At 35.2% G+C, this 26,668-nt stretch overlaps 2 protein-coding genes across 6 annotated transcripts; both read right to left on the bottom strand.

The window, feature by feature from the left end:
• Positions 1 to 36: 36 nt before the first annotated feature.
• Positions 37 to 19,061, bottom strand: LOC126751695 (uncharacterized). Of its 5 annotated transcripts, none has more exons than XM_050462155.1 (7): positions 18,771 to 19,061; positions 9,239 to 10,058; positions 8,490 to 8,974; positions 7,166 to 7,388; positions 6,851 to 6,978; positions 5,876 to 6,044; positions 37 to 5,362 (listed from the first exon to the last, which is right to left on the bottom strand). In XM_050462155.1, exons 2-7 carry the CDS (start codon positions 9,615 to 9,617, stop codon positions 4,875 to 4,877), a joined length of 1,872 nt encoding a protein of 623 aa, XP_050318112.1. In that variant the 5' UTR covers positions 9,618 to 10,058; positions 18,771 to 19,061; the 3' UTR covers positions 37 to 4,874. The 5 variants fall into 5 exon arrangements, with proteins under 5 accessions (XP_050318112.1, XP_050318110.1, XP_050318113.1 ...); XM_050462153.1 differs by lacking the exon at positions 18,771 to 19,061 and adding an exon at positions 18,361 to 18,484; XM_050462156.1 differs by lacking the exon at positions 18,771 to 19,061 and adding an exon at positions 18,361 to 18,484 and having other exon boundaries at positions 9,239 to 9,584.
• A 6,477-nt stretch (positions 19,062 to 25,538) lies between these two features.
• On the bottom strand, positions 25,539 to 26,618 carry LOC126754295 (zinc metalloproteinase nas-13). The gene has a single exon (XM_050466316.1). It carries the CDS (start codon positions 26,341 to 26,343, stop codon positions 25,540 to 25,542), a length of 804 nt encoding a protein of 267 aa, XP_050322273.1. The 5' UTR covers positions 26,344 to 26,618; the 3' UTR covers position 25,539.
• Between the last annotated feature and the right edge of the window lie 50 nt (positions 26,619 to 26,668).

Raw genomic sequence — 26,668 nt, 5'->3', positions numbered from 1 at the left:
CTCATTTCATTTTGCATATGTATTAAAACCAAAACATATAAGCAGTAACTTGTTTTTTTTTAGATAATAATTAAATAGTTTAGCTTTTATTTAACATTTTTAAATTAGTACATAATAATTATGTATTAATTTCAATTAAATTAATACATAAATTCACACTCATATGCATATTTTAATGTTTTTATTAAATTTGCTGGACATTCAATATAAAATACTGTGCTAAATTTCAATTTCGAAATAAAAAATAAAAGACCAGTTAATACAAGAGGCACAAAAGATATCGGGAAAATACTGTTTCCATATAATATATATCACAAAATATTATATATTAAAGATTCCTATTAATGTTTCTTTTAACTAAGATAGTTTTGCGAAAATATAAATTACGAGAATTGGTACAATTTATTTAATTATACATTTGCAGCTTTTTACTGTATTTTCTTATGAAACTGATGAGTTTTAATCATAGCGTCCATTTGCCTTCCCATTATTTACCATACATGACTACGAGTTTCGGTTTTATCTCACTTTAACTAATGGTAGTTTTTTATTTGTTTCGAGGATTTTATGTGATTTGTTAATATAACTTTAGTTTTTATTAATATCTTTTTTAATTTTAACATTCAACTTTGTTTTTTGTAACTCTTCGTTTTCATTTTATTTTCAGCTCATTCAGTATAGTACTTGTAGATTTATTTATTATGTTACCTATGGTGTATCTTTCTGATGAGCAAATGCTTAAATTTCAAAAAATAAAGGAATAACAGTGATTATTTATGTTATGTGTCTTTGCTTTATTTTTATTTCTTTCTCTTTGTAATGCAGTCCACGCGACAAATTTTAACAAACGACTTCATACATATATATACATATATAGTATGTATATGTATAACAGCATGTGCAGATAAATTAACTTAAGCCTACTCATTTTCTCGGTAGCTACACTCCCAAATGTACCTTGAGAACATTTCCCTTTAATCTAACTTGTTGTATTATACTCGTATTTAACTAATGGCGTGTGAATGACTGGTATTTTAATGACAGTAACATTATTTAATACATATTTATTTACATATACATATGTACCTACATATATTTTTTAAGGTATCTTTTTCCAAATGTCCAAAGAGCTTAAATCAGTGCTTTATTTATCTACTATATGTATGTACTTATACATTGTCTATATGTACATACATATGTACATATGTATATAATAATCCATAGTTAAAATAATATAACGTTATGCACCTTGTCTTCAATGCATGAACGCAATAAACCCCTCTCGGAACTGTTTTTCATGCATTTGTTTTTTTCCACTATCCGTATATAGTGTATCCTGAAAATAACCGAACTTTTTCTCAGGGATATGATCAAAAAATGCTCTTTTCATTTTCCTTCATGTTTATTTTCAGTTTTGGAAAGAGAAAAAAGTCTCATTGTGATAGATCAGGCAAATAAGAATCGTGGTTGATAGAGAAATCCGTTTTTTTTTATCAAAAATCGTTCTCTTTTCTTCATTTTATTAATATAGAGGAAAACGCACACAGATCTTTCTTTTACCCAAATCTTCAGATAAAATTATTCAAATAGTTTTGTAAAGTTACTTTACGGGCTGTCTCCGCTAGTTTAGCATGATTGCTATGCCATCCTTGACCGTCATTTAAATCCTCATGACCATTTTGAATTCGTGAGTACTTGAGTACTACTCATATGATCATAACCAAGAACTTTTTCATCAATTCGTATGTGAGGGCGATTAACACAAAATAATGTATTTGCTCTTTGTAAAAATGGAACAATTGTACCTTTCTTCTTTTATTGAAATTACGGTAAATTTAACATTTGTCATCCGATTTATATGAAGTTAGGTGTGTTTGATGGCTGGATGTATTTTTTAATGCTTCAAATTTTCAACGGATATACGTATCGCTGCATGTTTTATGATTTAAATATAAAGTTGGGTTACTTTTGGATACACCTTGTATTTACAGACTTTTTGTGTGTATATATTTCATCATAATGTAATTTATTACACCCAATTAACTTAAATTTTAAGGCTTTTCAATTCATTTTCGAAATTTATGGTAAACACAAACAAACTTAACATGGACTGAACTTATAATGTACACATATGTATTTGCATATAACTGAAAGCTAACTATAAATATGTGCAGATAGTTAAAAACTTAGAGCGAATTTTAATTATAAGATATTTTATGACTTTTTATATAATATATTAATATTACATACTATATTTTAACTACATATGTTTTTTGAGACTCATGGAAACCCCTTACTCAATTTTCATAAAATCATAAATATACTTACTTATTCGAAAATATAATACATATGTAATTAATGACAAGCGACAAATGAATAATTCTGAGTGAATTGCATTGAAATCCAAATGAATGTCATCATACAATGAAGCTAGTGAAGTAGTTGCTGAATGTGGGACAGAAAACTTGACACAAATGTCGCAAAATAAATATCTGAATATTTTTGAAACTTAATACAAGGTTCCTTTCACGATTTTCAACCTAACTGCACCTTGGTTTACGTTTGGAAATTCAGTATTATTGCTATCGATCGTCAAAACAGTTGAAGTTAAACATCACTGCATTTATTTAAGAAAAATATCAATAAAAAATTGAATATGAGTATTTTATTTATAATTTAAAATTATTTTAATCAGTTATTTTGTACATGTACATAGAAAGGTGAAAAATCCGTTGAGTTCATGTAGTGAAATCTCGGAACTGGATGAGGCAAGCTTCAATTTGATTTAAACAAAAATAACTTAACATTATTTAGAAGCAATTCATTTGTCCATAAAACTTTGGTTATCCTGCTGTTAGGAAGTCCAAATGGATTTGAGGAATCACGAGCATTTTGGTCAACGTAATATAAATCGAAACTAATTTCCATTTTAATAAAAACAGTTGAAGTTCCTAATAGATAAACTGATCTAATTTCAATTCAATTGAGTGAAGTTTTAAACCGTAAAAGGGGGGAGGGGGGTATACGTCTAACATATTTCATTCAATTTCGTTAAGCGAGATATTTCCTGAAAATTTGAAATTTTTTGTCTAAATTAGTTTGTCGGTTCTAGCTCGATATGTATTATAAATCTTTAACTGCTTAAGTTTTGATAAACTTTTTATAGTTTCTGGCAGTCAGTTATATTTTTTTTCAATTTCATTTTCTTTAAAGCTCTCTTCGTGAGAATTGAGCTTTTGAAAACTGGAAACCAGTAATCTGCAGATAAAAGAAATAATGAAAATACAAGCACTAATCCAGATGGATGTATGATCTCGCCTTGACTTCAATATAGTAATTGCACTGAAACCTCAAACTACTCAGCAAATATGTAATCAAAAATTAAAAGACAATAATTTATTGTGAATCCCAGAAATTTTATAATAACACCGAGATAGTCATATATGAATGTTAAATATAAGTCCATGATTTGTGCGAAATATAATGCAAAAAATAGGGAAGAACCACTAAATATACGAAATCGATATATCACAAATACATAGTTGTTGAATGTTCAAATATTAATAATTTAATACATCTGTAAACAGTCATAAAAACATCAGATTTATATATAACTTAATTATATAACGATTTTCTAATGACAAAAGGATACTCGTGTAATTTTTGTAGTTTGTGGTTTATACTAATTACAAAGTAATAACACACACCTGTTATTCAACTGTCGGGGAAAAGCATCGCATCATATTCTTTATTGGCGCTAACTGCATGGAAAATAGGTGCATTCTATATCTCAAATTTGGAACACATACATAAAATATCTTGATGGTATTTTTTAAATTAACTTGTCGCGCGAAGATTTCTGAAGGATGAAAATAAACCACATTGGATTTAACTATTATATGTATCATATACCAGTAAAATTAAAATTAATGATGAATAATGTCAAATTTATAATTTAAGAAAATAAAAATACTGTACATATTGATAATTGCGTTGCGAGTTAGGTACATTTGGAATGAGAATACGTACTATATTATATGATCTGTTGCCGTATCGAAAAAACTTCGGTAAAGCAACCGGTTTTATTCCGTATAACAATTTAATTTACTGTCTTAGTAAAATATGTTACATCTCATGCACTTCTAAGCTATTATATAACTATTTAACATGCTTAAACAAATAGAGAGCATACATATGTGTAATTTTACCTATTCCAAAGATTTATGAATTGTATAATAGAAAAACTAAGCATTTACCGATTATAAAATCGGACAAATGAATTTATTAATTGTTAATAATATGTAAAAATTAAAAAAAAAACATATTAAAACAAATTAATATGTAATATTTACCCAAATATATATTTGGTGTACCAAGCAAATTGGAGTTCTCTCTTAAGGATAGTTATATATGCTTATTTAGCATACAATTGTCGTTATTTTTTAGTTAATAATTTTCTCTAACTTTATTAGTTCATAGTTTTTAGCAATTTAGAATTTTATTCTTTCATAATCTATCTTGAAACAATATCTTTTCGCTTTTTTTTTGTTTTTTTTCTCTTTTTGGTTCATTATTATTTAGTGTATTATATTATTTTTATTTACAATATATCTTATAAGTAACTTTACAAATACCCAAATTTACCTAATACTTTTATTCGATTACAAAAAAGTTCGGTTTCCCTTTTAGTTGGAAACCCAAGGGAATAAAATACCCAAAATATACAATACACATAATACAAAAAAATGCGATGGATATTATTATCATTATAAAACTCACTTTAGTCAAGTTTAGTTCGGATTGTTTGAGCTTACTTTGCCCGCTTTCTCGGTAACATGGCTAGGACCAGTAAAAGGCATTAAATCGAAACGCACTCACCTGATATCTGGTTCAAATATAGGTCTGTTAAACAGTTTACAAGTATGTACATCGTTAAAGTGTTTCATCGACTTAAAAATAGTAGTATTATAAAATAAATTTCGTAAGTTGCCCTCTCCGTTATGACTATTGTTATTTGATTTCGACTTTTGGAGGAGTAAATTTTGTTTAAGTTGTATATCATTGAAGTAGCAGCCGCAGGTATTAATCATTCCAAACTTTCTTCGTTTAACTTGCTTTCCAAGCATATCGGTTGCCAGCAACACGAGTATGTTTAAAACCCACGCAACAAGATGCTTCAAATTCCTGCTATCTTGATCCCAACTGCTGCCAATGTTTGCATATACCACTTTACATATGCTAAGGTGCATAAGTACATTGACAGGTACACTAGGAGATATCGACTTTGGGACATTCGAAGATATACTGGGCCCGCGCGCTGCATTGCTGCTGGGAACTCCCCTGGAAACGGAATGAGAAACACCTATTTAATTTACAACTTTTTTCTGTCCTTTAACACCATTACAGAATTTAAGTAATTACAAGCAAATAAATATATACATACATATATGATAAGCTCTCAAAATGAGGTAACAATACTATTATCTATAAATAAATAATCGAATCGCTGTAATAGTCATTCAAAATATTGAAGGAATTAGAACACTACACTCCTGTATAATGTGCTGTTATACAATTTGCAAACTAATACTTATATGTAAGTAGTATGTTCAACGCATACGCAACGATGTCCTAAAGTATAAAGCCACATTCCACTAAACAACACTTGCTAAAATAAATAACTTTTGGAGTGCTTGGTAACTTACAACCATCATGTATGCTCATAGAAAAGGGTAAAATTTTATGTAATATTTTATGACTTATTGTGAATATATGCATGGTTCGCTCTTACAAGTATATTTGTGATTTCTTAATTTTCAATTAATTACTATTACGTAGTAAGTTGCAATTTATGCACATCAATATTTATACTTACCATTCAGTACATGAACCGTTACACTTTTAGGTTTTGCATTTGATGGGTTGCACTGATAGTGTCCGGAATCTGAAGGCCGAGCAGATTTTATAAGCAGAAAAGAAGTAGTAGTTTCCCCTTTATTTGTTACTACCGAGACACCACCACGAGGAGAGTCGTAGTTGATAATCTAGAATCAATAATTGTAATATGTATATTAAATTACATAATATATTTCAGTGTTTAAAATTGCAATTAAAGACCGGGTATTCAAGTTTTTCAGCAATCCTCTTGTGGATTGCATAAAAAAAGGGAACGGAGCGAAGTGTCACAACCAGTGTTTTTTATTTTTCTGTAAATAAAACTTTTGAAATACTCAAGGAGGAAGACGCACAAATCCTGTTTCAAAAATAATGGTGTGAACATCTAATATTTTACTATTAACTAATATAGCCAAAGCAATTATTGATACAACTTCATTGAATTGCATAATCAACCTGATGCACAGATACTGGTTTAGTAGTGAAAGGGTAAGATTATGCTTATCGAATTATTAATATGTACTTATATATACTTAGCTTACACTTAGTGAGAAAAATATCTGAACTGTACGATACTCCGATGGGTTAATGGGAGTTCAGAAAATTTACTATTTCGCTTTTTCTGCGAACACGTTCTTTTTACTAACTTAGCCCAACTACAGAAAACCTGAATTAGATGAAAGAAATTATAAGTTTGGCTAAATAGGTATAATATATATATATATACAAGGTCCCAGCTATATACATATCTATGTACATATAAGTACATATATTGGTGATTGAAATATTTCAAATTTTACTCCACTTATGTACATACATATATACGAATGGAAGAGGGAGAAACATACATGAGGAAAATCAGCTTATCTATTCATTCAAAAATTTATACAATCTTAAGGTTAACAAAAATATTCTTCTCATGCATTTTATACGCATATAGTATACAATTACTTACAGCGTTATTATGATTCCAAAATATGTACGCAGGAGGTTCGGGAGAATTTAATATTACACAAGTTAAATTTATTGTTGAACCGCTCTCTATATAAAGATCCGGCGCGCCAATGATTTCCGTAGAAGGTTCTAAAATGATAATTTGTAAGAGCATTTCTTATAAAAAGTGAAACGTAATATAAAACTTGTACTTAGCTTATAGATCATATATCGATTTTAAAATGTTTCCGTACTTACAATACTTTTACAAATATTTTTATGCATGGCGATATGTACGATTATATTATATTTACATCTGTATTAGTCTTTTACTCACCGACAACATTCAAGTGAATATAATGGCTCATATGTGGCGTGGTTGAAACTTGGCACTCATATATACCAGAATCTCGATGTTGAGGATACTTAATTTGCAAAATCCAGTCTTCGGTTTGTGGCTGATGTATAGCACGAAAACGCTGATCAGATGTATATGTATACCGTCCAACAGTTAACAAGTGGATGTCTCGATGCCGCACCCAAGAAACTTGCAAGAGCATCTGGAATAACATTTTTGTTTGAAGTCGCAGTAACGTTAACTAAAAAAATTATCACCTAATTACTTATCAAATTAATTTTTTATTTTTTAATTTATAACTGGAATGCATTTTGGTTAAAATTTTGGCAATCGGTTTAATCGATAACCATACAATTCGCAAAAAGAATTAAATAATGGGAGTGGAAGAGTTCGCCCAAAAGGCTCAGCAGAGGTGTAAAACGCAATTATTTGAGTATGCACGTGTATGATTTATCTATTTTTACACTTTTTATTTAATCTTGAAAAAACCATTTATTGTCGGAAATGTTTTTAGTTTTTCTGCAGCACTTTATCTTTTTTTACTTTCTTGTTATACTCTCGCAACATGTTGCTACAAAGTATAATAGTTCTATTCACCTTATGGTTATTTGTATCACTTAAAATTAGATATAGAGTTATACGTATTTTCCTGGTAATAATGTGTCCGGGTGCTAAAAAGGTTTAAAATCGGGTCAATGCTTTCCATAGCCCCCATATACTTAATAAAAATATTTCAAAGTTCAAGTAGATTTCATACCATTTAGCACTTAACGTCGTCAATATGTAAATTATCTTAAGGAAACTCTTACATCATCTGTTCTGGTAATAAAAATATAAATTTCTGCAATGGATATGCTGTTCTATAAACAAAAAACTTACATAACTACAGTTGAACTTGCTAAAATCGAATCACCGTAATCCATAAAAAAAACTTTTAGTAAGTGGGACTTCGAGTTATAGAAACTTGCCTGAACACATACAAATAGTATTTTTTGCTTGTTTGTTTCGGTGAAAAGAGATTGTAATCTGTATAGTGCTTTGTGGTGGTCGTCAGTGGTATTAATATTCGTATTTAAATATGAATTTAAAATCGATTCAAGAGTTCGAGTTATGGAGAACTTCGAGTTAAGGAAGATCGAGTTATGGAAGTTCAACTGTTTTTACGGTAAACAAGTGTAAATTATTCAAAAGTTGTCTCGATAATTCATCATCATGAACTTTCATTTTCCATTTCTGGTAAAGAGTAGGCGTTAGACTGAATAAATATTTTGATGCAGGCATTGATCACAACAATGAAACTCACCGTTTTATTTCCTAGATTTTTCACACGACAATTTAAATATGCCGTTTTTCCGAGAAGTGCTGTTATATTTTTCGATGCAGCTTTGTCAAAGTATGGACCATTACGATTATCTTCTGTTACTTCAATCACATTACGATTGACGATGGATGTCCCCGAATAATGTGCGGTACTGTTCTTCTGCACACCTCCATAATATACCGAATTGCTCACTGTACTAAATACTCCCACAGTTACGAAAGCGGTACTTGAGGTGACGATCGGTGACAGTGTGACATAATTGGCCTTATTACGTATATCATCAGCCGCTGCTAATGAAACATTGATATCAGGGTTTCCGTTGCTTGCATTGTTTCTAGACCTAATGGTGTTGGCATCGCTAATGCTATCAAAGTTACCATTGATATCAACCCCGCTTCCCGTAGGTATATTACTACTCAGGTTGTTGGAATTTTTTTGTTTAACTGAGTCCCGTTGCGATGCTAGAACTACAGATTAATTTATTATAAAATAATATAATATATGTTTCGAAATTTTTTCTTTAAAATGTATATTAATGTCTGCCCAAATATTAACTTAGGTATTCCGTTTGGGACTTCTTTTTTTAAATCAAAAATTTTGTTAAAAATAACATAACTACCAAAAATATAATCCCAAATTTAAAGATCTTTCTCAAATAAATACTTGTATATTTTAAATATTAAATTAAAATCAGAACATCATTACATTTGAAAACGGATATTGTGACTCACCAGTGCTTTCCGATATCAAAACAGTCATTATAACAGCAAACAATAACATTATCGTATGTATTGAATCTGTCATTATGCTGTAATTAACGCCCAATCTCCAGAAAGTCAGTCTATGTTTCGGCGTTAGCTCCTTCGCTTTACCAAGAGTGCTAACAGTCATATTTCCCGGTTTCCTGGTAACACAATTCCACTTTTGTAGCCTCCGGCAATATTTGTAAATAGTACATGTCCCCAATCTTTCATTTAAGGTCAACTGCATTCGATTTTGTCTGCTAAACCCTTTATCATTTAACAATTTACCGAATACTCGCCGTTGAAATTGTTGAATATGTTGAGACCGATGTACCTTTGGGACAGTTGGAGAATTTGTAGAGCTCATGGTTTGTTTATATGTATATGGTATGTTCTCCAGGGAGTTAGGTTTGAATACAGATATATGTATTTACGTTTTAAGCTTATTTAATCGTAGTGAGTACTTTAGGGGGGGAGTGACCAGTGTGGCTCTTTTGAGTCGAATTGCTGTTAAAACAGCTTCTTAACATTATAAAGTGCATATCTATTTTGAGTGGAACAGGTAAGCATACGAAAGTAAAATCTTTTGATTTTCTGGATCTCTTAAAATGTCCGTTTGTTAGGGTCTATTGCAAAGTGGAAATTCGCAACCCCTTTCTATTTGACCTCTAAATGTGTTTGCTTTGCTCACAGTAAAGTAGGATTATTGGCCATGAAATAATCTGCAAGGGCTTGTGATATTTGGTATTCTACCATCTTGTATCATTATTATTTGTAGTAAAAGCTTGATTGTCATTTATATCTGAAACTGAGGTAAAAAAAAATTGTGTATGATTTAGAATAATAATTAAATCACGTTATTTCATATATATATTTTTCAATAAAATTTATTTATTCCCATAGGGCTATTTTAATAAATTTGCTATGAATTTGATTATAATCTTGAACTGGAAGTACCATTACTCCATAATTATAAAGGCCCATGCACATACAACCACCATACAATCCTCGCTTTGCGTGACAGTTCATACTGAAACAATGAAGCGGAGAAAACAAAGAGTATGCCGCAATGAACGTTTTGCTTTCAGTGTTTCTCTGTAATAAAAATGGCGACTAGTGCTTGTCAAAGTGTAAAAAGGTGAGAGCTGCCAAAAAAAATGCTTGGCTTCGCGTCAAATGTCAACACGCAAAGCGATCCAAAAGTTCAGTGTGAATTGGCCATAAAGCGCAGATGATAAACTACAATGAAAGAAGAAAATATTCAACAAAATATCCACCCTAACGATTTGACTGGAGAAGTAGTTTTTGTTTCTCTTTAGTTGCCTACCGGCACGTTACTGTGAATGGGAATCGCTACCGCTCAATAATAACCAAGTATTGTTGGCCCGAGTTGGATGATATGGACTTGGACAATATGTGGTTCCAATAGGACGGCGCCACAAGCCACATAGCGAATATCACAATCAATTTATTGAAAACCAAATTTAGTGAACGGCAATGCAAAAAAAATCGAGTTCCATACATAATTGTGTCAAATGTAGGTTCACAGTAATAAATAATTTCATTGATATCGCAAACCGTTTTTTTTTATTTAAAAAGAAGGTGCATACATATATTGAAAATATGTACCATAAGAAGGCAATCTTATTACTGATTGCTTTTGAAAAATAGTCCTAACTCACCTTGAAAAATGTTTAAGAGTAAACTTGTTCAACTCCATGGGATTTGCTACACGTTCCATATACATACATATGTATGTATGTACATATCGCAACTAACTACAAAAGGGTCTTAACTCATAAAATGACAAATATTCGGGAGGAGCAGTTCTTGTAAAAAATATTAATTCGTTGTCCACAATGCAGAATACTTTCTTTAAAGATTTTCTACTTTAACACAGAAATTAAGAAACATTTTTGGGTTAGAACATCGAATAACAGGGTGATAATCGTAATTATTTCATTAGAAGTCTTATAGTGTTTCAAATAATCCACAAGAGACACAACTTCGCAGAGTACAGCAGAAAATTTACGATTTATTTTAGCAATAGCTACACAAGCAGAAATAGTACTATTTAGCCAATACTGCACAAGCGTGGCCAACGGCGCGATTAGCACAAAAATAGATCTAACGGTGATTTTCCAGCTAAGTAACAATGAAATTTTCACAATGGTTGCTAGTATATTTTGCTCCTATTATTTTTTTTAATTTTTTTCTTTAAAACCTTAGAATCTTTTTAAATTTTGTTTCGGCATTAGAAACTAAACAAATATTAAAGCATAACTACGATTTTTTTGTTCCGATACTTTCTTTGAGTTGTTTCTTTTGGCATTTAAAACTAAACAAATAATACAGAAAACTGTAACGTAAATATTTGTTTCAAAAACTCGATTTATTTCGAATAAATACTAACGTGATAATTATTGAACGTGTAATATTCACTCGCGATCTATCAATCATGAATATAGATTTCGATTCAAATATCACAATATTCAACATGTGACAGGGCGCCTATGAGAATTTTCCATTATCAAAGATTTAAATATAATTAAATTCATGATACACATATACATAAGCATTTAGTAATAATATATGCAGTGTCTTCATCTGCTTTGTCATGAGAAAAGAAGCCATAAAACTAATATGAATAACCGTTTTTTCCTTTTATTAGTTTTTGGAAAACTCAAATCGCCAACGTTCACAGTTGTCCAAGTGAGATACATCGATTAGGATCAACCCCATGCATGACCTAACTTAACATACAAATCTATTCAAATCTACTAAACATACTTGTAGTTAGGGGTTTCATATAGTCTCATACAGTTATAAGTTATAACGAACCAAAACATAGCGTTGAGAATTGAAATTGCGTGTACTCAATTTTGTATGTAGGTGAAGCGTAAAAGGATGAGAGTTGTCCATCATTTTCTTGAATGAACGTACTCATACAGAAGCGTACGTTGAACATTTCTGTCAAAACAAATGACTGACGCAAAGCGTAGCAAAACTTGTATGTGAGATCCGCCGATAAATTTTCAAATTAAGAAAAACCACGCCCACCATACCTTAGCTCCATAAATTAACGATAAATCAATATATATCAATACATATCAATACATATGTACATATGTAATAATTGGACACCCACCGTCACAATGTGTTTGACCGGCTAAGAGAGCTGTCCATATATGGGGGCGAGATGAATATTTAAAATGAATTCTAGGATCAGAAGCTGCAAATCATAACTGTATAGTACTTCTATTAAACTAATAAATGCGAGGCAATATTCGCCAGGAGGGAATAAGTGACAATTATCCCATTAGTTTCCGTTGAGCAACCGCGAACCAGCGCAAGTCAATTTGTTTGCTGTGATCTTTTACTGGAGGATGGAGTCATGTGTAGAGGAGGATGGAGTCATGTGTAGAAGTTCACGCAAGTGAGGAAAGTTCTCTGACCGCCATTCACTTGGGAATGGCCAGAAACGATTCTTTTACACATGGCTCAAGCAGCTCACTACTTCCGGTCTTTGACCAAGTATCCTCTGGGTAGCCTAAGAACATCCGTTCGAAGGCGAGCTAAAGTGAGAAGGCGAAACATTCCCTACAAGGGTTGTGCGCTGGGTTTGGGACCCGCCACGTAAAAAAAACACCCCCAGTGAAGAGCTATAACCAGCCTCGGATGAGAGACCCCCCTTTTGATGACGACCATGGCAAACGAAATAAGGACTACGAATTGAGCGCATGCACCTGGAATGTCCGGTCCCTTAATTGGGAAGGTGCCGCTGCCCAGCTGGTTGATGTCCTCCTAAAAACAAAGGCTGACATCACCGCCGTCCAAGAAATGCGATGGACGGGACAAGGACAGAGACGAGTAGGTCCTTGTGACATTTACTACAGTGGCCATATAAAGGAGCGCAAGTTTGGTGTAGGATTCGTGGTGGGAGAGAGACTCCGTCGCCGAGTACTATCATTCACTGCGGTGAATGAACGTCTAGCCACAATCCGCATCAAAGCGAGGTTCTTCAACATATCGCTGATCTGCGCCCACGCCCCGACGGAAGAGAAGGACGATGTGACCAAAGATGCCTTTTATGAGTGCTTGGAGCGCACTTATGAAGGCTGCCCCCGCCACGATGTCAAAATCGTGCTTGGTGACTTTAACGCCAGGGTGGGTAAAGAAGGTGTCTTTGGCACTACGGTCGGTAAATTCGGCCTCCACGACGAAACATCCCCTAATGGGTTGAGGCTGATTGACTTCGCCGGGGCCCGAAATATGGTTATCTGTAGTACTAGATTCCAGCATAAGAAGATTCATCAAGCTACCTGGCTGTCTCCGGATCGAAAAACTACCAACCAGATCGATCATGTTGTGATAGACGGAAGACACGTCTCCAGTGTTTTAGATGTGCGTGCGCTCCGAGGTCCTAACATCGACTCGGACCACTATCTTGTTGCAGCTAAGATTCGCACCCGCCTCTGTGCAGCAAAAAACGCGCGCCACCAAACACAAGGAAGGTTCGACGTCGAGAAGCTGCAATCACAACAGATAGCCGAACGATTTTCTACTCGGCTTGCACTCCTGCTCTCTGAGAGCACTCGTCAACAACTCGGTATAAGGGAACGGTGGGACGGAATTTCAAACTCCTTACGTGCAGCTGCAACCGAAACCATTGGTTTTCGGAAAGTGCAAAAGAACAGCTGGTACGACGAGGAGTGCCGTGTCGCAGTGGAGAGAAAACAGGCTGCCTACCTCGCAACGTTACGATCGACCACTACACGTGCGGGATGGGATAGATACCGAGAGTTGAAGAGGGAAGCGAGACGCATTTGTAGACAGAAGAAGAAAGAGGCTGAAATGCGTGAGTACGAAGAGCTTGATAAGCTGGCCGACAGGGGTAATGCTCGAAAATTCTACGAAAAAATGCGGCGACTTACGGAAGGTTTCAAGACCGGAGCGTACTCTTGTAGAACCCCCAAAGGTGATCTAGTCACTGATGCCCAGAGCATACTTAAATTATGGAGGGAACACTTCTCCAGCCTGCTGAATGGCAGTGAACGCACAACACCAGGAGAACCCGATTCTCCAATCGATGACGATGGAGCAGACGTTCCATTACCCGACCATGAAGAAGTTCGAATAGCAATTGCCCGCCTGAAGAACAACAAAGCGGCAGGGGCCGACGGATTGCCGGCCGAGCTATTCAAACACGGCGGCGAAGAACTGATAAAGTGCATGCATCAGCTCCTTTGTAAAATATGGTCGGACGAAAGCATGCCCAACGATTGGAATTTAAGTGTGCTATGCCCAATCCATAAAAAAGGAGACCCCACAATCTGCGCCAACTACCGTGGGATTAGCCTCCTCAACATCGCATATAAGGTTCTATCGAGCGTATTGTGTGAAAGATTAAAGCCCACCGTCAACAAACTGATTGGACTTTATCAGTGTGGCTTTAGACCTGGCAAATCAACAACCGACCAGATATTCACCATGCGCCAAATCTTGGAAAAGACCCGTGAAAGGAGAATCGACACACACCACCTCTTCGTCGATTTCAAAGCTGCTTTCGACAGCACGAAAAGGAGCTGCCTTTATGCCGCGATGTCTGAATTTGGTATCCCCGCAAAACTAATACGGCTGTGTAAACTGACGTTGAGTAACACCAAAAGCTCCGTCAGGATCGGGAAGGACCTCTCCGAGCCGTTCGATACCAAACGAGGTTTCAGACAAGGCGATTCCCTATCGTGCGACTTTTTCAACCTGCTTTTGGAGAAAAGAGTTCGAGCCGCAGAACTAAATAGAGAAGGTACCATCTTCTATAAGAGTGTACAGCTACTGGCGTATGCCGATGATATTGATATCATCGGCCTCAACACCCGCGCCGTTAGTTCTGCTTTCTCCAGGCTGGACAAGGAAGCACAGAAAATGGGTCTGGCAGTGAACGAGGGCAAGACGAAATATCTCCTGTCATCAAACAAACAGTCGTCGCATTCGCGACTTGGCACTCACGTCACTGTTGACAGTCATAACTTTGAAGTCGTAGATAATTTCGTCTATCTTGGAACCAGCGTAAACACCACCAACAATGTCAGCCTAGAAATCCAACGCAGGATAACTCTTGCCAACAGGTGCTACTTTGGACTGAGTAGGCAATTGAGAAGCAAAGTCCTCTCTCGACAAACAAAAACCAAACTCTATAAGTCACTCATAATTCCCGTCCTGCTGTATGGTGCAGAGTCTTGGACGATGTCAACAACGGACGAGTCGACGTTGCGAGTTTTCGAGAGAAAAGTTCTGCGAAAGATTTATGGTCCTTTGCGCGTTAGCCACGGCGAATACCGCATTCGATGGAACGATGAGCTGTACGAGATATACGACGACATCGACATAGTTCAGCGAATTAAAAGACAGCGGCTACGCTGGCTAGGTCATGTTGCCCGGATGGACGAAAACACTCCAGCTCTGAAAGTATTCGACGCAGTACCCGCCGGGGGAAGCAGAGGAAGAGGAAGACCTCCACTCCGTTGGAAGGACCAAATGGAGAAGGACCTGGCTTCCCTTGGAATATCCAATTGGCGCCACGTAGCGAAAAGAAGAAACGACTGGCGCGCTGTTGTTAACTCGGCTATAATCGCTTAAGCGGTTTCTAAGCCAATTAAGAAGAAGAAGATCTTTTACTGTCTCAAGACAATAAAAACTTACAAGAATTAAAAAAAAAACAGAAACTATAAATAGTACACAACTTTCTAGAGAAATTTATGAAATCTTGTCCGTTTACCAGAGATAATTTATACGAATATTACCGGTGTCCGATCATTGGAACGTACTCATGTCCGGCTATAGAAATTGATTTTGCATGAAAATAATACTGAAAACGTTGTGTTCATTGAAATTTGAGAGATGTCCGACTATGAAGATTGTCCATAAAGGGGAATTTCACTGCATATGTACATACTACATATAAAGCGCAGGGATTTAAGTAAAAACAAGAAAAAACGTTAACTTCGGCTGCACCGAAGCTAATATACCCTTCACAGGTGCATTTCTTTTAGTAACTATGTGTTCAGTTTGTATGGAAGCTATATGCTTTAGTACTCCGATGTGAACAATTTCTTCGGAGATTATATTATTACCTTAAGCAGTAATCCATGGCAAATTTTGTGAAGATACCACGTCAAATGCGAAAGTTTTCCATATAAGCTATTTATTCCGATCGTTCGGTGTGTATGGCAGCTATATGCTATAGTGAGCCGATCTGAACAATTTCTTCCGATATTACATTATTTCTATGAACAAGAACTCATACTTTCGTGAAGATATATCGTCAAATGAAGATGTTTTCCATACAAGAACTTGATTCCGATCGTTCAGTTTGTATGGCAGCTATATGTTACAGTGGTCCGATATCGGCAGTTCCGACAAATGAGCAGCTTCTTGAAGAGAAAATGACGTTAGCAAAATTTCAAAACGATATCTTAAAAACTTAGGCACTAGTTCGTATATATACAGACAGACGGACAGACAGACAGCTCAATATATTGATCATTTATATATGTATATACTTTATAGGGTCTCCGACGCTTCCTTCGGGGTGTTAAAAACATATCTTAAAAACTGAGGGACTAGTTCGTATAAATACAGACAGACAAACGGACATGGCTAAATCGACTCAGCTCAACATATTGATCATTTATAGTATATATTTACTTCATAGGGTCTCCGACGCTTCCTTCTGGGTGTTACAAACTTCGTGACAAACTTAATATACCCTGTTCAGGGTATAAAAATTAAACCTGGCTAAGCTTCCTAGCTATAAATATACATACATATGTTTGTGTGCACGTACGTATAGTTTAGGAGCGCTGTGCACATATACATATACATATGTATGACGTACCTTAAAAAAGTTTTTATAAATAAAGACTTATAAGTTTTGGAGTTTGGTTCAAATTAAAACTTAAGTATCCATGTAGTTTAGTTTCGAAATTTAGTTTTTATTGATTACGATTCACTATATCATATTACATACATATGTATGTAAAAAGTTTTAAACTTATCTAATGAAACCAAAATGGTTATAATTCAATAAAAAAACGAATCTTCAATTGCACGGTTTTTGTTTGTTCATTTTTTATTTCCCCAGTAAACATGTGAAAAATTATGTGAAGTTAGGTTTTTTTTACATTTTAGGTGACGTTATACATTTACATAGTACTACATATCCATAAGTTACTAATGGATTAAAGAGATCACAATAAACACATTTTTTACCTTAATATGTGTACTAAGTTATAAATTAATGACTAACATAAATTATATTTTTTTTTCATTCACTTCAAAATTTCAACAAATATGCGTAGATTTTGCATTTAATACACTTAAAAAATTATGGCGCAACTAATTTCTCTGTTTTACTTTTTATCCTCTTTCAGGTAGAATGAAAACTATTTTAGACACCATTATATGAATTTGAATTTAATTCAACAAAAATCTTTCACCCACGGTAATTGTTAAATATTTCTGATGCGTATTTTTATTTTGGTATCCTAAGTTTTTTTTTTTTATTTTATGTATGTACGAATAAGTAAAATTTTCTTCTGTACTCGCTGAATCACCGAGGACGGAGAGACAGAAATACGAAAACGAATGAACCGTCCTTGACTCATGTAAATATCTCGGCACTTAGCACAACCACTTCACAATTTTATTCTCCTTCGCATGTGGAGGAGAGGACTGGATACGGGGTGTGGCGGAAGCTTTAACTAGTACCAACTGAAAATGGAGGCATAAAGCACAATTTCACATATGCATGCTGAATTATTTATTAACTTTCTTACTTATACAGTTTTTGGATTAGTCGCACTTATTTATTTTCTTACAAATATTCAAAATATTTAGCTGTACATCCAACCTTTCAAAAGTAATTCATTATTATTCGAAACCGATCACAGAATCTTTCCCCTTATTTTCAAATATATGTATGTATAAGCGCATTTAGCGTTTGTAATGCACAGATATATTTTAGTGGAGATACTTATAGTACGGATGGTAATTTTCATTTAATGAAAAATAGAGTGAATAAAGCAAACACCACAGTCACAAACACTTACACTAAACATTATGGCAGTAATTATAATATTACTCCACAAATATTAATTCCGAAACCGCCGTTTTGGTCGTTTTCCTCGGTTGAACGTCTTTACAACTCGATTGCACAGAGAGCACTGCCGAAAGGGATGAAAAAAGTGCCGACTTTGGGGCTCACAGAAGCGAATTTGCCAAAGCCGATGCATCGAACAGTTTCGTGTTGTAGAAAATTGAGAACTGAGAGAGCTTAACCCCCCTAAATATGTACATTCCAGTTAAAACTAAGAAATTCCAACAGAGATTACGTGGTTCTTGTAATCCTTGAGAGATTTCCTTAGTAGAACTGCAAATATATGCTGCAATGAGAGCTTAAAAAAGCTTTCACACTTCGTAATAGTCGCAGATACCTATTCACCTATTCGCTATCACTTACGTTTGCACTTAATACTTCTGACGTATTTTTCACTGAATGATACTAGTTTTACATTTAAGAAACATCAGCCCACTTTCTCTGTACCATGGTACTTAGAATAACGTCATATAGGATGTGCAGTTGTTGTATACACAAAGCTTTTATGAAGTAAACTAAAATTTTTTTGAAATATTACAAATAAATTCGACATTTGCTACATGTAAATGTGCTATATGTATTATATTAATACAGTTGGTATGTGCGAAACTTAGGGTATAAACGGTGGCCGACAAAACTTTAAACACGACTCACAAAAAACTAATTATTCAGGTTGCTACAACTTTCTTTTAATTTTGGAAAGACCGAAATATAATGAAAAATAATAAACTGCTGGAAGCTTTATTAAGGGTTGTCGCGCTAAATACCTCATCTGTCCTCACGCTCTAAAAGCTCTCAGGTGTGCTCAATAATATTCAAATTCTGACTTTGCAGTGGAGTGTTTAATTCCGCGGTGCATTTTAGAGCAGTAACTATTACAATATGAGCCGTGCGTTTGGGGTCATTGTCCTATTGTAATATGCAGCTTTCACCAATTGTGACTTTACGAACACTATCTTTAAATTATTTTCAAAGGTATTCCAAAAATCGGGTTCCCATAAATCAAAGCTCTTGCATTTATACTTATAAGAAAATTTTAATATTTTTTCATTATACACATATAACGGGTGAACCAAGTGGAAGTACTTTTTTCTGTCTCTGTCTTTTCTGACAGATCACGCGTGAGTTGTGCCAAACTATCATGCTATTTTTTGTTCAGAATTGTTTGGCATTTTATCATGGAAAGACTTACGTCTGAACAACTTTTACAAATCGTTCAACCTTATTACGTAAAGTATGTTTTTCGCCCGCTCCGCTCAAGTTATGGTCAACATAATCAGCCTACTGAACGTGCTATGCGCACCACTATCACCCATCTTGAGACCCAGCATTCATTATTGGATAATATTCGATCGAATAGACCACGTCCAACACGCAGTGAAGAAAATATAGCAGCCGTAACTGAGAGTGTATACGAAGACCGTGAAGAGTAGATTCGGAACAGTTCGCAGCAACTTGGACTGACGTATGGAACGACTTGGGCATTTCACGTCTAGGTCTTAAATTGAAAACGTTCAAAATACAGTTTGTGGAAGAAATGAAGCCACTCGACCTTCCCAAGCGACGTCGCTTGGTACCATAAAAAGTTCCAAGAAGATCCGACGTTATTGTCACTTCTCACACATCACATCAATCAATGGATTTATTGAGAACCAAGATCGTGTGATATCACATCATTAGACTTTTTCCTGTGGGGGTATGTAAAGTCTAAAGGCTATGCGGACAATCTCGCTTTGATTCGGGTCTTGTAGCAAAACATCATGCGTGTCATTCGCCAGTTAGCGGTCATAATGCCATCGAAGATAATCTTCAAAAAATAAATGCCAAAGAAGGTTATTTCAAATGATAATAAACATTAAATTTTCAGTTTATGTGTTTTTTCTTTAAGAAAGTAGGGTACTACGAAATGGATCACTCTTTTATATACACTTTAATACTTTAAAACATAATTGTGCATAAAATAGCTGAAATCTTGTTATCTACAACTCTTAAGTTCTAGTTCGCGTAGATAGACAGACGGACGTGGCTAAATCGACTCAGCTCATCACGCTAATCATTTAGACATCTATTTTATAGGGTCTCAGACGTTTCCTTTTAGGTGTTACAAACATCGTGACTTAATATACCCGGTTCAGAGGGAGCTACATTATATATACATATATGATATATACATAGAAATTTAAAACCGATATTTGAACAAGTAAGGAAGCGCTAAGTTCGGATGCAACCGAACATTTTATACTCTTGCAACTTTTAGGAAACAAAGCAAGGGAAATACCTTAAGATGTAAAACGTCAACCTGAGGATCGAAATCCAAGCAATTTTATATACTGTATATAGTACATACTATATACATATAACTCATATACTGACAGACACATAAGGTTTGTTAGAAAAAAAAATAAGTCGGCAAAGTACAAAGTCACCCGGAAGTTCGATTTTCTTTATATTAGATATATGGGGACTAAGGACATTGACCGATATTTTCTAACAAAAGCCAACTATAGGTACCGGGGTATAAATATTCGGTACCTAGGGGCGTGAACAGTTTTTGTTGGATTTGAACGATTTTTGGTCATAAGGTGGCACACGCTATGGGCTTTATTCGTGCAAAGTTTAATCCCGTTACATTGATTGCTTTTTGATTTGCATACTGGAAACTGAACGAATCAAATGAAATTTAAAATTGTGCTATATGGGAAGTACACATGGTTATTGTCCGATTTCGCTTATTTTACAAAGTGACATAAGAATATGAAAAAAATTACCAAATACCAAATTTTGTCGAAATCGATAAGTCGGGTCCCGAGATATGGGATTTCACCAAAAAATGGGCGGTGTCACGCCCATCGTCCAATTTTCACACCGGTTCGCATAAAGCTTTCTCATACCATCACAACAGAAAATTTTTACGTATCTGGCGCATTTAGTTATTGATTTATCGCGCTTTTAGTGGTTTTTAACAGTACCGTTATATGGGGAGTGAGCGAGGTTATCCTCCCATTTCATCCATTTTCTTACTGTCGGTAGAAATTCTTATAAGATTTGTACTCAGCAAATTTGGTTGATGTGGCTTAAGCGGTTTAGGAGATATGCACATACACATTAAACTTAAACACATTTCCAAAATTTTTTCCCACAGGTGCGCCTTCCTACTGCGATCCCCTGTGCTAAATATGAGTTTTATATCTTAATTAGGTGCTTAATTATGGCACTTTATAGGTTTTCGGTTAATGACGATTTGTGGGCATGGCTGTGGTTCGATTACGCCCATCTACGAACAAGAACCTTTTTTTGTACTAAGAAACCTGCATACCAAGTTTCATCAAGATACTTATCTCAATTTTTACTTAAGTTACAGCTTGCACAGACGGACGGACAGACAGACAGTCAACCGGATTTCAGCTTTTCTCGTCAGCCTGATCATTTATATATATATATATATATATATATATATATGTATGTATATAACCCTATATCTGTCTCGTTTAGTTTTATGTGATACGTACAATCGTTAGGTGAACAAAACTACATATAATACTCTGTAGCAACTGGTTGCAAGAGTATAAAAACTGAGTGACTAGTTCGTGTATATACAGACTGACGGGCACGGCTAAATCTACTCAGGTCGACACGTTGAAGCGATTAAATATTATAAAATTATTTTGAACTGTTTTTATACTCTCGCAACAAAGTTGCTGAGGAGAGTATTATAGTTTTGTTCACATAACGGTTGTTTGTAAGTCCTAAAACTAAAAGAGTCAGATATAGGGTTATATACACCAAAGTGATCAGGGTGACGAGTAGAGTTGAAATCCGGATGTCTGTCTATCCGTCCGTCCGTCCGTCCGTCCGTGCAAGCTGTAACTTGAGTAAAAATTGAGATATCATTATGAAACCTGGTACACGTATTCCTTGGTTCCATAAGAATATAATATTTTCTTAACACCCTGATGACATGTACGAAATATGGGTGAAATCGGTTCACAACCACGCCTTTTTCCAATATAACGCTATTTTGAATTCCATCCGATGCCTTCTCTGTATAATATACACATTAGGAACCAATGATGATAGCGGAATAAAACTTTACACAAATACGGTATTTGAAAAATATGTAATTGACTGATAATGAAATCTCGATTATCACTTTATCATGCGGGGTATAAAATGTTCGGTGACACCTGAACTTAGCCCTTCCTTACTTGTTACTCTGTTATTTTGTACAAACACATAGAAATAACACGAAATGAAAAACTTGTTAAACTCGTAGAGAAAAATGTCGAACCTGAACAAGGCAATACATAATTTCTAAGAAGTAGAATTAAAATTCGAGGATAGAGTCATGTGGTGAAGTTCACGCAAGTGAGGAAAGTTCTCTGATCGCCATTCACTTGGGAGTGGCCAGAAACGTTTCTTTTACATATGGCTCAAGAAGCTCACGACTTCCGGTCTTTGGCCAAGTATCCTCTGGGTAGCCTAAGAACATCCGTTTGAAGGCGAGCAAAAGTGAGAAGGCGAAACATCCCCTACATAGGGCTGCTGGGTTTGGGACCCGCCACGTAAAAAAACACCCTCAATGAAAACTGGCAACCAGCCTCGGATGAGAGGCGGCGGTGGCCGATGGATTGCCGGCTGAGCTTTTCAAACACGGCGACGAAGAACTGATAAGGAGCATGCATTAGCTTCTTTGTAAAATACGGTCGGACGAAAGCATGCCCAACGATTGGAATTTAAGTGTGCTCTGCCCAATCCACAAAAAGGGAGACCCCACAATCTGCGCCAACTACCGTGGGATAAGCCTCCTCAACACCGCGTATAAGGTTCTATCGAGCGTGTTGTGTGGAAGATTAAAGCCCACCGTCAACAAACTGATTGAACCTTATCAGTGTGGCTTTAGACCTGGCAAATCAACAACCGACCAGATATTCACCATGCGCCAAATTTTGGAAAAGACCCGTGAAAGGAGAATCGACACACACCACCTCTTCGTCGATTTCAAAACTGCTTTCGACAGCACCAAAAGGAGCTGCCTTTATGCCGCGATGTCTGAATTTGATATCCCCGCAAAACGAATACTACTGTGTAAACTGACGTTGAGCAACACCAAAAGCTCCGTCAGGATCGGGAAGGACCTGTCCGAGCCGTTCGATACCAAACGAGGTTTCAAATTAGGTGACTCCCTATCTGCTTTCTCCAGACTGGACAAGGAAGGAAAGCAAATGGTTCTGGCAGTGAACGAGGGCAAGACGAAATATCTCCTATCATCAAACAAACAGTCGTCACACTCGCGACTTGGCTCTCACGTCACTGTTGGCAGTCATAACTTTGAAGTTGTACATAATTTCGTCTATTAGGAACCAGTAAAACACCACCAACGATGTCAGCCTGGCTACTTCGGACTGAGTAGGCAATTGAGAAGTAAAGTCCTCTCTCGACGAACAAAAGCCAAACTCTATAAGTCACTCATTATTCCCGTCCTGCTATATGCTGCAGAGGCTTGGACGATGACAACAACTGATGAGTCGACGTTGCGAAAGAAAGGTTCTGCGAAAGATTTATGGTTATTTGCGCATTGGCCACGGCGAATATCGCATTCAATGGAACGATGAGCTGTACGAGATATACGACGACATTGACATAGTTCAGCGAATTAAAAAGCAGCGGCTACGCTGGCTAAGTCATGTTGTCCGAATGGACGAAAACACTCCAGCTCTGAAAGTATTCGACGCAGTACCCGCCGGGGGAAGCAGAGGAAGAGGAAGACCTCCACTCCGTTGGAAGGACCAAGTGGAGAAGGACCTGGCTTCGCTTGGAATATCCAATTGGCCCCACGTAGCGAAAAGAAGAAACGACTGGCGCGCTGTTGTTAACTCGGCTATAATCGCGTAAGCATTGTCTACGACAGTAAAGAAGAAGAATAAAAATTAAGGATGTGTTAACGACATCATATTCCTGGGAATGCACTTTTTAAAAAATGAATAAGTTTTAGAAGCATTTTATACTTCTTCAGTCAAGCGTACAAATATAGAAGGTAATATTTAAAACGGTTGGATGATATACATAGTATATCGTAGGTTGCGCATAATTTCAACATAGAGGATACGGCCGTTCCTTACAGACGTTTATAGAAATGTTCCAACATTTTATATAAATGAAAATAACTTATGTATCTTTAACAAGTCTACGGCAAAAAAGATTTTTTCAACACCTGAAAAATTTGCTCTTGCAAATTACGATGGTTGATTTGAATATGTGCCTAACTTTAATTACCATATGTTTCTTTCTCATAAATTGCATTTGGTGACGCACAAGAAGTTAAATGCTGATCTCCAATAAAAATTAAGGTGAGGGGCTGGTTGGATTAAAAATATATGCATCTAACTAAAGAACCGAATTCAGTAGTTTATTAGTTTACTCGGTATATCGGTGTGGTGCTAAAATTTATCAAATACGACCCTAATGACCCTACCATCATAAATTTAATATAATGGTCCATGAATTGTCCAATATATGTATGTCCCATAGTTTATATATATGTATGTATGTACATCAAAAATATCAGAGTGACCAGACGAGTTGAATACCGAGGTGACTGTCTGTCCTTTCACCCATGCATTTGTGCAAGCGCAAACAAAAGTAACAATTAAGACCACTTGATAAATTTTGGTACTCGGTTCATTGTCATTGCAAATGTTTTTAAGGGAATATTCTAGTCTAAACTGCGACTTTACTCTTACTATAATGATTTCCCTCTCTCTATATAACTTTTTCTTCAAACAACCAATAATAAAAAAAGAAGTTAAAAACAAATATATGTATAATTAATATAACCTTTAAATTTAATTTACCAGATTCTTAGGACAAACATATTATTTGCGTTTCCACATATGTATGTATATTGCGTTTTGAATGCAAGATACATAACTGAACAGTTTAATTTTTTATTATGTATTCATGTATGTAGCAATATATGTATATACATATTTATATATTAAACACTTGCAGGATTTTAACACCAAAAATAAAAAGCCAACTCAATTAATGACTTTAATTAATACTTACAGCTTTTCCAAAACAAAAACAAAAATATTTACTTTTGAATTCGTCATTTTACAAATGAGCCATTTTCTTACTTTAATGGTTTACATTTGTACATGATATTAATTTTTTTCAAATCCCCTTCTGAGGGACCCACTATTTGCCCCATTTTACGATCTATTACCGTATTGCCACTTCTTGCGCGCATTGATGGTTTTGTACGGTCCTTTGAAAAAGCAAATTCCGAGTAATGCATCAGACTTTCGTAGTCGTACAATACATTGTAAGTATTAGTGTATATTTCGGGGTAGGCGATAAACTGTGACCAATACTTTTGAGGAATATTGGAATATTCAATTTTTACGTATTTATTGCGATCTGGACGGCTCTGTTCGTGGTAGAGTCCAAGAGCATGCAAAGTTTCATGTTGTATAACACCACGTTCACTTAAACAGTAGGGATTTAAGATCACGTCGTGAGGTCCCATTGGAGTTAGAGGGTTAAAACCAACTCTTGTACCACACAAGTCCGAAGATTTTTTATAATTAATGTACTTTAAATTTCCATTTTTATGAACATCATACTCTCTAAATCTTAGACATGTACTTTCATTAAATACCAGTAAAGCTGCGTGGACATTATCAACTTCCTCCTTGCTGTAATCTGTGGAGATTGTGTAGTGTAGCAAATTGCTTGGCCAGCGTTGCAACGGCGAATTCACCGCGTTACGGGTCTTATCTTCGGCCGCTTCGTCATCAACATGGATTTCATTTAAGTAATTTTCAAAATCTTCAATGTTGACTTTTCCTGAAGTGTTTGGTTTTGCAGAAGTTAATTGTACAACTAGTAACAAAATAAGCCAGCTAACAAAAAAATAGAAACTATTTCGATTCATGATAGTGAATTGGATACAGTACTGAACACACTTTACATTTGGATTTTCTTTTATATAGTACCTGGATCGTCAACAAATGCGTGCAATATGTACAATTCATTTACATATCGCAAAGCCTATTTAATATGCTAATGGCCAAAGATAGATCACTACGTTACCTGCAGTTTTGTACAAGACGACACCATTTGCAATCACATTAAGTGGTTAAAAATTATGCAAAAGACCTTGCTGAACACTATTTGTGTTTGTATTTTTTTTTCGTTTATACGTGATTATACTTTGATCGTTTCCTTTGATACAAATTAATGTATTCGAATAAGTCAAG

Source organism: Bactrocera neohumeralis, chromosome 2 (genome assembly GCF_024586455.1).
Source record: "Bactrocera neohumeralis isolate Rockhampton chromosome 2, APGP_CSIRO_Bneo_wtdbg2-racon-allhic-juicebox.fasta_v2, whole genome shotgun sequence".
NCBI lineage: Eukaryota > Metazoa > Arthropoda > Insecta > Diptera > Tephritidae > Bactrocera > Bactrocera neohumeralis.
Note: the sequence above shows the minus strand (reverse complement) of the source record. Positions and strands in the feature narration are given on the sequence as shown.